Raw genomic sequence first — 16129 nt, forward strand, 5'->3', positions numbered from 1 at the left:
CCTGAATGGTGGTTTGCGAATTTCCTCAACCGCAACAATATATATATATATATATATATATATATATATATATATATATATATATATATATATATATATATATATATATATATATATATATATATATATATATATATATATATATATATACGAAGTGTGTTCAAAAAGTATTCAACCTTAATTTTTCGTGCGTAAACAAATGAAGCTAGGGAGCGTGGTTTGGTGCACGTATGTAGGCGATCCTAATTTGTATGCGTGAATATTTTCCCACCTGCAGAAGCAGTCAGTCGCCGATGAGTGAGGAAGTGTAACTGAGCGCCGTCGGATTTTCGTTTTTGACAAAATGACGGATCACTGTGGTCTCATCGCCAGTGATCACTGTGTTGAAGAAGTTGAGATCGCTGTTCACAGTCTCCAGCATGTCCTGTGTGATCTCCAAACGGAGTTGCTTCTGCTTGATTGTTAGCAGCTTTGGCACGAACTTCGCTGAGATTCTCCTTCAACCCAAATCCTCAGTCACAATGGAATGAACGGATCTAATGCTGACGCTCACGTCGTCTGCAAGTTCTCTGATCGTGATTCGACGATCCTGCATCAGCAGGGTCCTCACTTGGTCAATGACGATCTCATTTCGGGATGTTGAGGGCCTACCAGAACGTGCTTCACCTTCCACTGATGTGTGACCATCTTTGAAGCGGTTGTACCACTCTTTTATCTGTGTGGTGCCCATTGCTTCGTTCCCGAAGTCCTGTTGAATCTTGCGGATCGTTTCCACTTGGGAATCGCCAAGCTTTACACAAAATTTGATGCAGTAGCGTCGTTCAAGTTTTTCCGTCATTTTGTCAAAAACGAAAATCCGACGGCGCTCACTTACACTTCCTCACTCATCGGCGGTCTGTCGGCGACTGACTGCTTCTGCAGGCGGGAAAATATTCACGCATACGAATTAGGATCGCCGACATACGTGCACCAAACCACGCCTCCCTAGCTTCATTTGTTTGCGCACGAAAAATTAAGGTTGGATACTTTTTGAACACACCTCGAATATGATATATATATATATATATATATATATATATATATGTATATGATATGTATATGATATATATATGAATATATATATATATGTATATGATATATATATATGTATATGATATGTATATGATATATATATGAATATATATATATATATATATGTATATGATATATATATATATGTATATATATATATATGTATATGATATATATATATATATATATATATATATATATATATGTATATATATGTATATGATATATATGTATATGATATATATGTATATGATATATATGTATATATATATATATATATATATATATATATATATATATATATATATATATATTCGAAATATACAGGATATATTTTGTTCGCTGTTTTCCTCATCCATGGAGCTGCTGAAATTTACAGAGGAAAAATTTTTTCCTCTGTAACCGCTTGTCCGATCAATGCCAATCATTAAATATAAGAGGGACTCCACATGTACATTATTGATAACTCCTGACATCATTGGTCACAACGTATGACAGCCATATTGGATTAAAGAAAAATATTTTGACATCATCTTCTCCAAAACCCCTCAATGAAAAAAATTAAAACTTTGCATATGTCAACTCCCCATGGGATATATAGGGTGATACTGATGATCATCGGTGAAGTGGTTTACCAGCCATAATTGGTTGAATCAAAATGTTTATTCGAAGAATCTGAAACTTCATAAATCTGATCTCTGACCCGAAGTGTGTGAATAATTAAATTTGTGACATCATTACCCATGCCAAGAATCTATGTGATATAATAAGGTGCACGGATGATATGGGTATATGGGCCACAGTAGCAGTGGGCAATAATAGTGGCGTGTTCAGTTGACGATGGTATTTTTGTTCAGAATGAGTCCACAAGGTGAGAATATGCACCCTACCGAGTGCCATTCTAGTTTTATTATCTTGCCAAAACGAAGTTTTTTCAAGATATGTTAGTCAGCTTGTATGTTTTTTTTTTTTGTTTTTTTTTGTTTGTTTGTTTGTTTGTCTGTAATCACATATAAAAAATTCTGCAGAGCACAGTTATCATTGGAAATTTTCGTAACTTCGCATATCAGAGGCCTATAGAGGTCCCTTTCAGCGCATAAAATTTTGAAGGTCAAGGTCACTTTGTCACAAATCAGGGGAGTCGACGAAACCCTTATTTTTTTGAGTAATTTTGATCGGATCGTCTTCAAACTTCATGGGAATATAGTTCATGGTCTGGCGCTCAGCTGATTAATTTATGGTGGCGATTGGCCTTGACCTTCATGGTTAGCGCCTTAGGTCAAACATATTTGACCCCAAGGTCAAATTTTCAAGTTTTAGGAACCATATCGTGTAGTACCTCAAATTGAACACCTCGATGAGTGCTTTCTGGATATGTCAAGCTTGAGACATTATGACATCATTTGGTGACGTTATGAGGAAAAAGAATATTTTTCATGGTTACTCTGTAGAACGATTCTCATCGGAATCTCTCGTAGGCAGATATTCCTCAAGGAGTCGCTCCTGCTGGATAGCAGCTCTGTTCACCTCAGTTTGACCTTAAAGAAGTCACACGTGGTCACCTTTTGGCAAGATACGGGTCACCCTGCGGGTGACATGGGTTTATTTATTTGTTTGCTTGTTTTTCTGTTTTAATTTACTTTTATTTTTGGTCCAGCTGAATGTGCCAACCTGATGCTGGCACTGGAACTGTTATGCACTGTGCAGCTGTCTGCAGGAAGACAGTGTGAGATGAAGATGTCTGACTTCAAAACTTTCTACCACGGTGAGACTTGTACTGTGTACACCTAACATGTACATGTACTTGTTGATTCTTATTTAGAGGGATTGCACCTTCAAGATTTGCCTTATTTAAAGGCCTTATAGACCATAACTTTGATTTCATAATTCAGTTATAAATGCATACTTGTTGGCAATATGGAAAAATCCCTTACATTGATGTTGTATTTTGCAATTCCATGAAAACTCTTAATTTTTCCAAATAATTACTGTTGATAGTGATCTCACACCCATAATGTTTCTCTACTTTTGGCTTTTTTTCATTTATTACTCTAACTCTGCTCACAACTTGATTATACTACCTTGAGAGCAGATATTTGTCCCTCCTATTTGAAGTTTTATTCCTCCTCAAAACTGGATGAAGTCAGAGATACTGCATTTGTTGTTTTTTTTAAATGGTCTAACCATTCACCACCAACCTGAATATGATGTAGAGTAAGATGTAGAGTAAGATCTGGTGGAGCAAGATGCTGTTCCATATACAACCTCCTCAATCTTGGTTAAGTTCTCCATAAATCCTAAAGGTGTACACCAAATGGTTCTCTAGTTGACAACAAAACGGTCAATTTCAAATTCTTCATTATATTGAAAGAAAGGATTGAGGAGGGGGAATTTAACATTTTGGACGAAAAGGTACTGTTACTTTAAAAAAAGGTTCCTAATGTTTGAGTTTTTCCTATTTCCTAATTGAGGTTGTTACCCTCCCCAGCAATTTACTAATTCAAACTTTTAATTTCCTGATCACCGATGAAAGAAAGTTAGTTAGAAAAACTAATAGCATAATATATTTCATTTTTAAATTGGACTCTTTTTTTTTTTTTTGGACATTCATGAGTTGTGGATGGTGTTGATCATTGTATTTGACAGTGTGCGGTCTGATTGGAAGAACCATAGAGCTTGAATCGTCAAAACTACGACCGGCTTTCTCTTACCTATATGCCACACTTCAATCTGCACCACAAACTGCCTGGCCCCAGTGTGAGTATCATCTTTGTTTAATCTTGCAAATCAAAGCCAAATTGGCCATGAGAAGAATAATATCAAATGACACACCCATGCAATGAAGCTTTTATGGAAAGTTTTTATCGTCTATTTTTGTTTGTTTGTTTATTATTTGGTTAGGTAGATGTGGGTGGCACTTTCTTTTTGTCGGCGATATTTTGATGCCCTATTAAGGAGTCAAACATTATGAGTTTCTAAGTCATTAATGAGTCAGCTGGGTTTTTATTAACAATCCAACAATGACATGGTAATTATCTTTGGACCAGGACCAGCTCAATAAGGATCAGCTTGAGTTAAAAAGAAGTCTTAAAATTAGAAAAAGATGATATTATTATGGTTTATTCATATTTTAGTCTGAGTTTTGTAGTTGGTAAACAAATTGATAAAATTTATAAACTTAGAAGTTGTTGGTATTATGTTGGGTAAAATGCTGATTACGAGTTAAATGTTGTTGATTTGTTTCAAACCTCAAAACAACTGAAATTTGATGAGTTCCAAAGAGAAACTGTCATTGGATGACTGATTTTCCTTTGTAAATTTAATCCACGTAATACTATTTTGCACCTCTAGTTAGTGTTTGAGATGGTGTTTTTTTGTGGTAAAAACTGGTGGTTTAGTGGATTGCAGCATTAGTTTCTGCAGTGGATTAGTTCTTTGAATAAAGTCAGTTATTGTTATCACCAACAAAAGTTTGCATAATTTAAGCTGTATTTAAGAACATGTTCATTGGTGAAATATTTGACTGCAGTGATTTCCACTGTGCTGTCTAATCGAGGAATGATGGAGTTGCTGCAGCAGATCATTTCCCAGGTCCCGATGCAGGGCAAATGGACTCAGGAACAGCTTGCTTTGTGCTGTGTCACGTGCACATTTTTTGCAAACCTCCTCCTCTGTGAAGTTGGTTGTTCTGTTGAGGTACATGTTTTGAATTTTTTTTCATATTTTTATTTTTAATCTGCTCACATTTTACTTGTGCATGTGAGTGTGTACAAACATGCAACATTATATTACAAAAGGTGTTTCAGAATAAAATCTCAACGCACTTCATAGTGCAAGAAAACTTGATTGTAAATATTCACAACATAACTGTAAAAGCTTAGCTTTTTAAAAGAAAAATATTCAAAATAACATTAAAAGTAAGTTGACAACAAACACCTGAAAAAGATGCGATTTTAAAGATGGATTAAAAAAAAACCATACTTGAAGTGGCTGTGCGAATCTTAAGAAGCAACAAATTCCAAAGTTTAGTAGCACGTTGACTGGAAGCTTGATCACCAAAAGTCTTCTTCCTTATGTGAGGAATTAACAGGAAATTTCCACTGTGAGACCTAGCATTTTTGCTGTTTAATGTGTGAGTAACTCATAAATATAGGCAGGAGCAAGTATAATTTTAGCTTTAAATGTTATCAACAATGTTTTAATTTCTCACATTCTCACTCTGAAAAGACCATATGGTGAATCCTCCCATCCACTTCCCTCAACAATCCTCTTAAGCCTGGTGTTGGCTTAATGGTTAAGGTGGCTGACTGAAGACCGAAGGGTTTTGAGCTCAAGCCCCTGTCGTCAGTTGAATTAACACCAGGTGTGGTTGACTCAGCCTGTCATCATTCTGAGGTCGGCAAAATGAGTGCCAGCTAGCTGGTATCCTGTGTCAGAGTGTTGACCCGTCCAGGATTGTGCTGAATAGCCAAGGAGACTGCTTAGGCAGCACCCAACGCTCTGCACAGAGCATGGTCCCAATGGATGGAATGGATGGATGGTAACAGGTGCATTGTATCAATGGCACAGCCGTACCCCCAGAAAATGATGCAGCCAAGCAGCCAAGCAGCCACAGGCTGCATAAGACTAAAAAAAAAACAAGGACAAATGTGTCCAAGAGCCACGTCATTCCACCAGTCAATCTCCTTGCTATGCTAGCTTCTAGGGCATCAGGTACCCCCAGGGCATCAGGTGGCCCCAGGGCATCAGGTACCTCCAAGGCATCAAGTGCCTACAGGGCATCAGGTGCCCTCAGGGCATCAGGTGCCTCCAGGGCATCAGGTGCCCTCAGCGCATCCGGTGCCTCCAGGGCATCGGGTGCCTCCAAGGCATCAAGTTCCTCCAGGGCATCAGGTGCCCTCAGGGCATCCGGTGCCTCCAGGGCATCAGGTGCCCTCAGCGCATCCGGTGCCTCCAGGGCATCGGTTGCCTTCAAGGCATCAAGTGCCTCCAGGGCATCAGGTGCCCTCAGGGCATCCAGTGCCTCCAGGGCATCAAGTGCCTCAGGGCATCAGGTACCTCCATGTAGCCTCCCTGCCTGCTTCACTCCCTATTCTCACCCCCAGAAAGGTTTTGTCTTCAGAAGAATAAGAACAACAACAACAACAACAACAACACGGAGCTCTTTTAGAGCCAGCGTTCGCTACACAACGTGGCTAAAAAACAATCCTCTTGAAGACATTGTCACTTAAACCTTTGGGACTCACCATCAGCCAGGATCTTTCTTGGGCAAACCATCTACTGTAAGTTTACACCTCAGCATCATCCGTCATTCAGGATCTTCTAAAGTCTTTCCTTGTCACACCTGAATGACTTTAATCGACTCCTTTTATATACCCCTGAAGACCTTCATGCACAGCTTGATGGAGTATTTCTCTCCTCTCTGGGCTGGTGTCTCAGCTTCACACCTTGCTCAGCTTGATGTCATGAAAATGAAGGCCTTCAAAATCATTGGGATCTCCCGTGATGAAGCTGAGTCTTTTGGCCGATCACTTTCACATTGTCGACAGGTTGATTGTCTCACTGTCTTCTACCACCTCCTTTCTGGTCTTGCACCCTCTGCAATTTCTGTGCTCTGTCCCCGCTCTTTCCCCAAGCGTTTGCAGAGCACAAACAGTGCCAGTAACTCCCTTCTGGTGAAACTCCCAATATCCAGATTCACTGCTCCCAGATTCACATTCAATAAACTCCCAAATCCACTTTTTCATTCATTTCCCCCCCCCCCACCACCTGTGGAACCAACTTCCTCGGTTTCTTCAATTTCATCCCTCTTCTGGGGCTTCAAGACAGCTATTCACCGCCATCTCAGGCCATCCCCCATCCAGAAACATGATTTTTTTCTACTCCCATTAACCCTCCCTAAGGCCAACTCTTTCCAAGTTTCCAGTTTTTCCCTCCACTTCTGTGATTGAGAGTTTACGGTTATATCTGTCTTGTTCACCCCTTGTGTCTTCCCCTTGCCCTCATTCTTCCACACATCCCTTATTTTTACAGTGTGGCAACATCGCGATGTTATATAATTGGCTATTCTGCCCTGTGTCTTCTGTCACACTTATTGTTGGGTGTGATGTGGGCAGATTGTTGGGTGGATTGTGGGCAGAGATTGCCGGGTGTATTGTGGGCGGAGATTGCCGGGTGTATTGTGGGCAGAGATTGCCGGGTGCATTGTGGGCGGAGATTGCTGGGTGCATTGTGGGCGGAGATTGCCGGGTGAATTGTGGGCGGGGTTAATGCGGAAGGGCGACTTTTTTTGTGCTGAATCGTTTTCTGTGTGATGCCGAAAGTTGATTTTCTGTGCAGGAAGTGATAATCTTCCTGTTCCGTTAGTTGTTGACGCGCAGCATTGTAACTCTCGTTCTTCATTGTTTTTCACCAGAAGTGTTTTTAAAACGTCTTGTGGAGGTGATTTCTTCCTCTTTTTTTGGTGACAGAAGTGATTTTTACAGCGCGGCGACATCGCGCTGTTATATAATTGGCTATTCTGTCCTGTGTCTTCTGTCACGTCTTCTGTCACACTTATGGCCGCGTACGTCCCTTTGATCTGAGGACAGTAGGGTGAATATACTGATTCTGGCTCACTTTTCTCCATGTAAGTGAATGGGGGAGTTTCAGCGATTCATATTTTTTTCCCCCTAAAAAATAAACCCCCTTTTTATCCGAAGGTATATTTATTTGTCTCCCCTTTTAACCTAGGGGCACTTTTCAAATAACCAATGCAATAAGATAAAGATTTGTTCAAGTAGTAAAGTAGTAATGTGATTTGTTAAAGGTGATTCTAAAGAAATATCTGAAACATGTAAGCCTCGGGACACTCTTTTTCAAATAACCAATGCATATTGTTTAGCTCACTCATTGAACCTATAAAGATTTGTTCATTCTCCAATTCCTTCAATAGTTTAATTTTCTTTGCACAATACTCCCCATCTAAAATATTTAAAAATAAAACATTTGAATCTTTATATTTTTTAAGATAACCCTTTTGTGCCATGACGAAATGATAAACTGCTCTTAATGCTCTTGTTTGACCACCTCCTGAGCCACATATCATTTTGAGATTACAGTAAATTGTTTTTCCATTGTTCAATTGATATCCATCAAACTTTTCAGTCCATTCAAGGATATTAATTTTTTTCTTTACATCCTCTAACTTACTAGTTTTTAAATTGATTCGCTTATTTGTTTTATTTACCTTTGTTTTAGTTATTTTTTTGAAAAAGACTTATTTGATATTTTTCACATTCATTATGTTTTCCATTTATATACCAAGACTGAGATTTTCTCCACTCTTTAGTTTGATTAATACTTGGTTTGAACATTTATATATTGTGAAAAAACGTGGCGGTAGCCCTTAAAAACACTAACCCATCTTCCCATCGTTAAAACACAATCTATTCTCTACACTCTATCATACAATATCCATATGGAACACAATCTGTTCCATTATCTAAAATAAATCTCTTATCATCAAAGGCTCCTAATGCCTTTTTATTTACTTCTTCACTATATATCTTATGTTTATAACTTCTTATTGTATTCATTTTCCAATATTCTTCTTTTTTATTCATCAAACAATTATAATAATTTCTAAAAGTTATTGATTTCTTTATTACATATTTCTTTATTCCCTTTAATCTCTTATCAATCTGATCACCATACTTATAAGCATATGCCTTTGCTCTCAATCCAATAAACTCACTCATTACTTTTCCACCCTACTCATCCTTAAACTTACCAATAACCTTTTCATTCTTTTTGGAAAATAACTCACTCTTCTTACTAAAATTACTTGTATCATATACTCCAATATTTTTCTTCATATCTTTATAAACATCATCAGTTTTTATATCTAGGATAAAACTATCAGTGTCCATATACAACAATGAAACATTTTCACCATACTCTTTCTTTAAGCCATTATACAAATAATCACACATCAATATCTTTGATAAATCAAGAACTGCTGTTCCAATATAAATTGGTTTATCCATTACAATACTTTCCTTTTCCATATGAATAGCAGAAAAGTTCTCTGAAAAAACCTCTTCTATCTTAAAACTTGGTTTATTTATCAATCTAGAAGCTTCCTTCCAAGATGTTGCAAATCTAATGTTTTGCCTGGTTCTAACATTTTCCATTGTCTTTCCAAAGACAGCATTATTCATCAATTTATAGAATTCCCCTTCAAATTTTACTTTTGTATTTGTTCTCATATCTGTATTGAATTGAATATACTTTTTCATCCAAGGACTTTGTTTCAATTTTAAAACTCTATGAATTTTAGATACTCTCAATCCTTCTCTCAAAAACTGTTTCAAGCTTCTCTGATGCAAAACATATCCCTCTTTATCATAGAATGTTGTTAATAACTTTTCTGTTGATTTGCCTATAATATTAAAACTTTTATGATAATCACTTAACCATTCTTTCTTTCGGGTTTCTTTCTCACATGCAAAAGGAAGGTCTTTATGCTTATTATGAAGATCACTCGGGTACCTCAAATCAACTTCAAAATAATAACCTTCTTCTTCCTCATTCAATTCCTCTTGAGAAGAAATAACAATATTCATCAAAGCCTTTTCATAATCCTTTTCTTCCACCTACTCTAATTTACCATAAGGCAGAGATTGAGACATTGCCCATCCATACAAATTATTAGCATCAAAATACATCAAATAATTACTATCTTTTTCACTATCATAATTTGGAAGATATTTATTATTTGCTTTAGCATACCTTTTTGAACATACTTGTGATATTCCACCTCTCTTCGACTTCTCAATCATCAAAAGCATATCTACATCACTGATTAAATCTATATCTTGTTTTGTCATTTTCAACATTGCACTCCAAGCTAAACCAGGAGCAGTGAAATAGTGGGGAGAATCTAATCCATAACAATTTTTATTATGACAGAGTGATCAAAAAGCTTCAAACACATCAGCTAACAATAAAACATCTGTTTTTAGATACAAATCATGATATTCTCCAAGGTTCTCTATCTTAAATATTTTCCAAATTTCTTGTGCGTGTTTATATTCCTTATCACTTATCTCTTCTTCATTAAGGTTATTATAGAAACTTTCTTTTGAAGGAAGTTGTGTTTCTTTAAATCTCATAAATTAATCCATATAATCATAAGGATAAATTCCCTTACTTGTAAGAATTTTCTCTTTACTTTGAATTTCATTCCTTGTTTGAATTTCCTCTCTCGTTAGAATTCCCTCTTTAATCAGAATTTCATCTTTAATCAGAATTTCCTCTTCAGTTAGAATTTCATTCATTGTTTGAATTTTCTTTATAATTAGAATTTCATCTTCAGTTAGAATTTCTTCATTAATTTCCTCATTAATTAGAATTTCCTCTTTACTTTGAATTCTCTCTTTAATCTGAATTTCCTCTTTAGTTAGAATTTCCTCTTTTGGAAAGAATGAATTAAGATTTGGAAAACACCCCGTGGAGCTTAGATTTGATGCTGGGTCGGCTCGTGGTGTTCCCATAAACTTGAAAGAATCTAGAAACCTAATACGAGTTAAAGGTTTTGTGAATATCATTTTTGTAAATGAAATATACTTTTAACTTGTGTTTGTTATGGCAGAAATATTCCCTGGTGTTTTTGAAAGTTCATTTATAAATAGATGTGTATCATAGTTGGCGCTGTTGTGAAGAAAGACTGGAATAAAAGAAGGGAATTTATAATTAAGATTACAACAGGAATGAGCGGGACCTCTATATTTACCAGTAAGATGACAATGATCCCTAACTTTAGACTCCTCAATTTCCTCCTCACAAATATGACAGATATTGTTCTTTCTAAAGTCTAATTTTTCTTCTTCGGTTAATTTCATCGTTTCATTTGTTTCTTTCATTAATTTAGTTAGTCTTATACAATCCTTTTATAATCATTTTACAAACTCTTGTGAAGCTTTTTTCCACTATAATGTTCAAGTTTATTATACTTCTCTTCAACAGATGATTTGATATAATAACAGAAACCACAAGGAATATGTTTTTGATATTTATTTGTATGTGATTCTTTTGGATTAGGAGAAGCAGTATTTATCTTTTTAGGATACATTCAAAATCAGCGTATATCACAAATGGGTGCATGATAGATTTATTATAATCTTCAAAATAAATCTTTTCACCAGGTTTGGCATTGTAATTACAGCTGATTTATGATTACTACAATATTTTGAATGTTGTTCTAATCGTTCTTTTGTATGAAATGAATTAAGACATCGCTTACAAGGATATATTTTGTTTGCTGTTCTGAATACCTGAGATGAGATTAATCTTGACAAATTATTATCGATGTATGTATATTGTGAATTCTTTCCAACACTAAAATATAAAAGATCAATGTGTGTTTCTTCATTTTTATAGTTGTTTGAAATTTTTACTATTTGAACTTTGTTTGTATCCGTTAATCCATATACATTAATTGAAAGATGATTCTTTTTCTCAAATTTAGGAATATGTGTTAGTGGCAGTGGGAATTTAAAATCTTTAATGTCCAAGGTATTCTCATATTTCATATATTGTTTTAGTCTTTCTGAATTACAATTTGGTGGATGGAAGTGAGCAAGAACAGACCAGAGAAAACATTTATTCTCACTGTTCTTAATATTAACAACTGCCTTCTTTAGTTTTATTTCTTTTGGTAATTCAACATAAGAAGAAGCTTTAAGAGGGTTTGATTTTAGAATGTGTATATCTAAAAAGATGATTTTTTAAAAATTAAATCCACTTCCTTCCACTGTATTATCAACATCCTCCTCTTGTCTTGATAGTTCTTCATGAACCCCACTATTCAAAAAATTTTGAAATGATGTTATAAAATGAAGATCTGTTCTCATATAAGGAGTTTGTTCTTCATCTTGTCTTTTCATATTCATTTTCACTCCCATATAAAACTTCAAAGTTTTCATTTCTTTTAATGTCTTTTTAATAACTTTTTGAACATCAGGTTTCACTATTTCAATTGATTCAGCGATTGATGATGGACCGGGTTCTCCAAATTGAAAAAAAATCCTTATTTTTATATGCCCTTTAAATGCCCCCATCAGTGTTTTCAATATAATAGTCTCCCTTTACTTTAAACTCATTTTTTTGTGTTTTTGTGATTGAAGATGTCTATTATAACTACTCTTCAAAACATCCTTTGAGCAGATATCACAATGTTTTCTTTCCAACTCAAGAGGAGATATTTGATGAAATAGATTAAATGCATGTTTGTTGTTTTGAAGGTGTTTTTTATAATATTTATATTCGTGATTACAAACATCGCAGTTCGTTGTATTCACCATATTTATAGAATAAAACTTTGCTTAAACTAAAATTTTCTTGATGAAAATTTCGTTTAATTTATAGGTGAATCTGTGCTTAAAACCATTTTATCCTCCAACTTTTTCACTTAATAAATACAATGTTTCAAGACACAAAAGACATGTTTCAATCAATCTCTTCATTTGTAAAAGATACTGAGAAATATGTCAAGGATGTAAAATTGAACAAAGATAAATAGAAACAACTATTGGATAAAAACAATTATGGTAAATAAGATGAGTTCTTCAATTTCCTTCAATGGAAGGGCTTTTAGTATACCTGGAAGAACATCAATTAAAGTATCTCTAACAAAAGTTTCTCCTCTCCTTCTGGTAATATATTCAAAACTAGAAAAAGCAATGAAACAAGAAAAAGTATCAAAAAATAAAAACATTATGGATGAAGCTTTAGAAAGAAAAGATAAGACCATCTGTAATATGCAAGGAGAAATTTGTATTTTTTTCAACAACCCAAAGATGTAAATCCTGATGAAATAAAGGATGTTAATATATCAGGTGAAATGTTAGTAGTTAACGATCATTTTGAAATTACCTTCAATATAAAAAATGTTGTAGTTGAATCTGGTAATGAAAAAAAGTATATAGATATCGATTGGTAATATTATTAAATATGAGTCAATATGCAACTGAAAGTAGAGATGAATTTTAGTTTGAGTAAAGTTTTACTTTATAAATATGCTAGACTTCCCTGAATCTCCATATGACAAATTTGAGAATTGTCCTGTGTGTGATAGAGTGGGATTAAACACAGAGTCAAAAGCCTATAAACAATGTATATTCTGTGATTATCTTCTAATTAATGATAATAAAAAAATATAAAAAGGAAAAGAATTCTTTTAGATTTACACCAAAAATGAATTACTTTGCAAGATTGATTAGAGAAATTAATGTAAAGTATGAGGGTGATAACACACCTTTCCTTACAAGGGAAGAAACGGAACGTATTAGAGAAATGTTCAAAGGATTGTTGTTATATATTATCCATGGATGTCATTTTCAGGGAAATATCAACACAAGATATTGCATAAATAAAATAATGGATAATCTTGAAATTAAACCTGACCTTAGGAGAAAATATAGAGTTTCTAAAAAAGCCAATAATAAATTAAATAACCTGTTTTCCAAATATATAAATTGATGATTTTTTACCCATTTGGGAAAATAAGATAAAATTTAACAACCATAAATATCTCCCAAATTCATTAAGATGTCTCATAGTTGGTTCAAGCGGATGCGGAAAAACCTGCTTACTTTTGAAGATGCTCCTGATTCCCAACTTTTTAGATTATGATAATTTAATAATTATCACAAAGTCGAGTTTTCAACCAGAGTATCAACTACTCTCAATGTCAGTCTCAATGTTTTTATGCTCGTCTTCAAAAAGAAGATATAATCGGTTTATTTAAACTTCAAAAAAACCTAAATGATTATGACATTGAAGATATAATACAACTATTTTGTGATACACAGAGATGTAAAAAGAAAGCAAAACCGATAACTTGTATTCTTAGTGATAATACGGATGATATACCGTCTCCCCAAGATTTGGATAAATCAAAAAATAACCTTGTTATCTTTGATGATTGTGTTAATGAGAGAAACCAAACGGTAATGGACAGCTACTACACAAGATGGAGACATTATTGTTGTAATTGTATTTCTCTTAGTCAATCATACTTTCAACTTCCTCGTCATTCCATAAGAACCAATGCTCATACTTTTATTTTATTCAAGTTAAATTCAATAGATATCAATAATTTTTGGAGAGATAATTGTTCTACATTATGCAGTAAAAAAGAATTTGCAGATTACATGAAGCACATGACTGAAAAATATAAATATATTGTTGTGAAACAAGATAAGATATTAAATGATATTTTCGAATAAATAAATGGATGCGAAAGAAAGAGCAAGAAGATTTAAGGAACATCAAGAGTTGGTTTCAAAAGTTGTAAAACAACAGGAAGACGTAGAGAAGAAATACAGACAGAAACTAACGGGTGAAGAAGCATTTGAAAGAAAACAAGAGAATTTTTTTAACCACTTTTAAAAACTTCCAAAGAAAAAATTGTAGATGTTTCCACAGTTCCCACAGTAGAATATACTCCTAAAAAAAACTTCAAATGTTAAAAGATTTTGATCAAATGACGGAGGAAGAATTAGATCATATACGGGAGTTAGAATATGATGATGAAGGATTATTTCAACAACTGGAAGAGATTAATCACCCCCCTGCTTATATTGTGAATGCTCTTCAAAACAATGAATATTCAGCGGAATCAAAAACTAAAGCAGGACTCATTCCAACAGAATATCCAGCAATATTTCATCTTGTTCAAGAAAAGGTATTGATATTTAATGATGAATTAAGGTTCTTGAGGTCTGCTCAACCCCCTGTTAAACTAAATCCCAGATTAATGTTTCTTCTCACAAAAGATGGAAGACAAGCTTCAACTGTGAGGAATGAATCAAAGTATGTTGATAAACCATTGGATAAGGAAAATAATGATGATAGAGTATATATTGATCTGCTGAACTCTGTTGATTCTCGGGTTAGTCTTTCTGGTAAACGTAGCAAGAATGAGAAGGAGAAACACATTATTCAGGCTTGAAGTATCCTTGGTTCAGGTGTTAGTTTTCTTCCAAATGACCCATCGCAATTAGTTAATAGACTGTTATTGTTGTTAGGTAGTAAGAAGGCTGGAAATAACAATTGTTTTAATGAAGCATCAGCCATTTTAGACCAGTTGATGAACATGAAAATAATTAATAAATCTCAATATAAAGACATTTTATCTCATATTAAATAAGATGAGAAGCACAATCCTGAGTTTTAATTTCACAACAAGCAACCACACATCTTCATTCCCATACCCACTACAACTTGACACAACAAAAGAATATGAGGCATCTTTATTGTCCATGGAAACTTATAATACCTAATTTAATATAATTGAGAAAAATGACAAGTTTAGTTATAATCCAGGAAGTGGATACAAAACGATAACAGTCTCACCTGGAGCATATGAGATTTCTCAAATATCTTCCGAAATTGCTCGTCTTATGAAAGAACAGGGTGATGAACCAAAAAATATTGTTATAGACATTCAAAAACATACTTCAAAATCAACGATTAAACTTAAAAATAACTACAAGGTTGATTTCACAATAGATAATTCATTTAGAGAGTTATTGGGTTTCTCCTCAAAAAAGATTGAAACTAATGGGACATTTTACAGTGACAATGTCATTCAAATATCCTCAGGAATAAATTCGGTATTAATTCACTGTGATTTGATTGATGGTGCTTATAATGATGGAATAAAAACAAATACAATATTTTCATTCAGCGTTATACTCAACCCCAATTGGTTATAAATTCAATATGGAACCCAAAAATCTGGTTTATCTCCCTGTGTCAGGAAAAACCATACACAGAGTAAGTTTTAGGATAACCGACCAAGATAATCGTATGATTTCTCTCAATGGAGAAGTTATATCCATCAGAATTCACCGATGTGAAGTTTTTCAATACATAAATACGATGGTTATTGTGAGGAAACACGAGTTGAGAAAATATAAAATAATTACAGGGGATGGGATGTTCCTTTCCCCATACTACAAGGGTGAAGGTATGTATCTTGGTAGAGGATACTATAAGCCGAAGAGACAAA

General features: G+C 34.4%; 1 protein-coding gene across 7 annotated transcripts in view; it reads left to right on the top strand.

Moving 5' to 3' along the window:
- The window catches only part of MEI1 (meiotic double-stranded break formation protein 1), a 212461-nt gene that overhangs the window by 153928 nt on the left and 42404 nt on the right, over positions 1 to 16129 (top strand). For all 7 annotated transcript variants that reach the window (XM_085892099.1, XM_085892094.1, XM_085892092.1 and 4 more), the window contains 3 exons: positions 2729 to 2836; positions 3718 to 3828; positions 4601 to 4767. In XM_085892099.1, coding sequence (XP_085748225.1) covers positions 2729 to 2836; positions 3718 to 3828; positions 4601 to 4767 — 386 coding nt within the window. The remainder of the gene's footprint in view (positions 1 to 2728; positions 2837 to 3717; positions 3829 to 4600; positions 4768 to 16129) is intronic.

The sequence above is a fragment of the Eptatretus burgeri genome, chromosome 8 (genome assembly GCF_056783735.1).
Source record: "Eptatretus burgeri isolate ZD-2024b chromosome 8, Ebu_testis_v1, whole genome shotgun sequence".
NCBI lineage: Eukaryota > Metazoa > Chordata > Myxini > Myxiniformes > Myxinidae > Eptatretus > Eptatretus burgeri.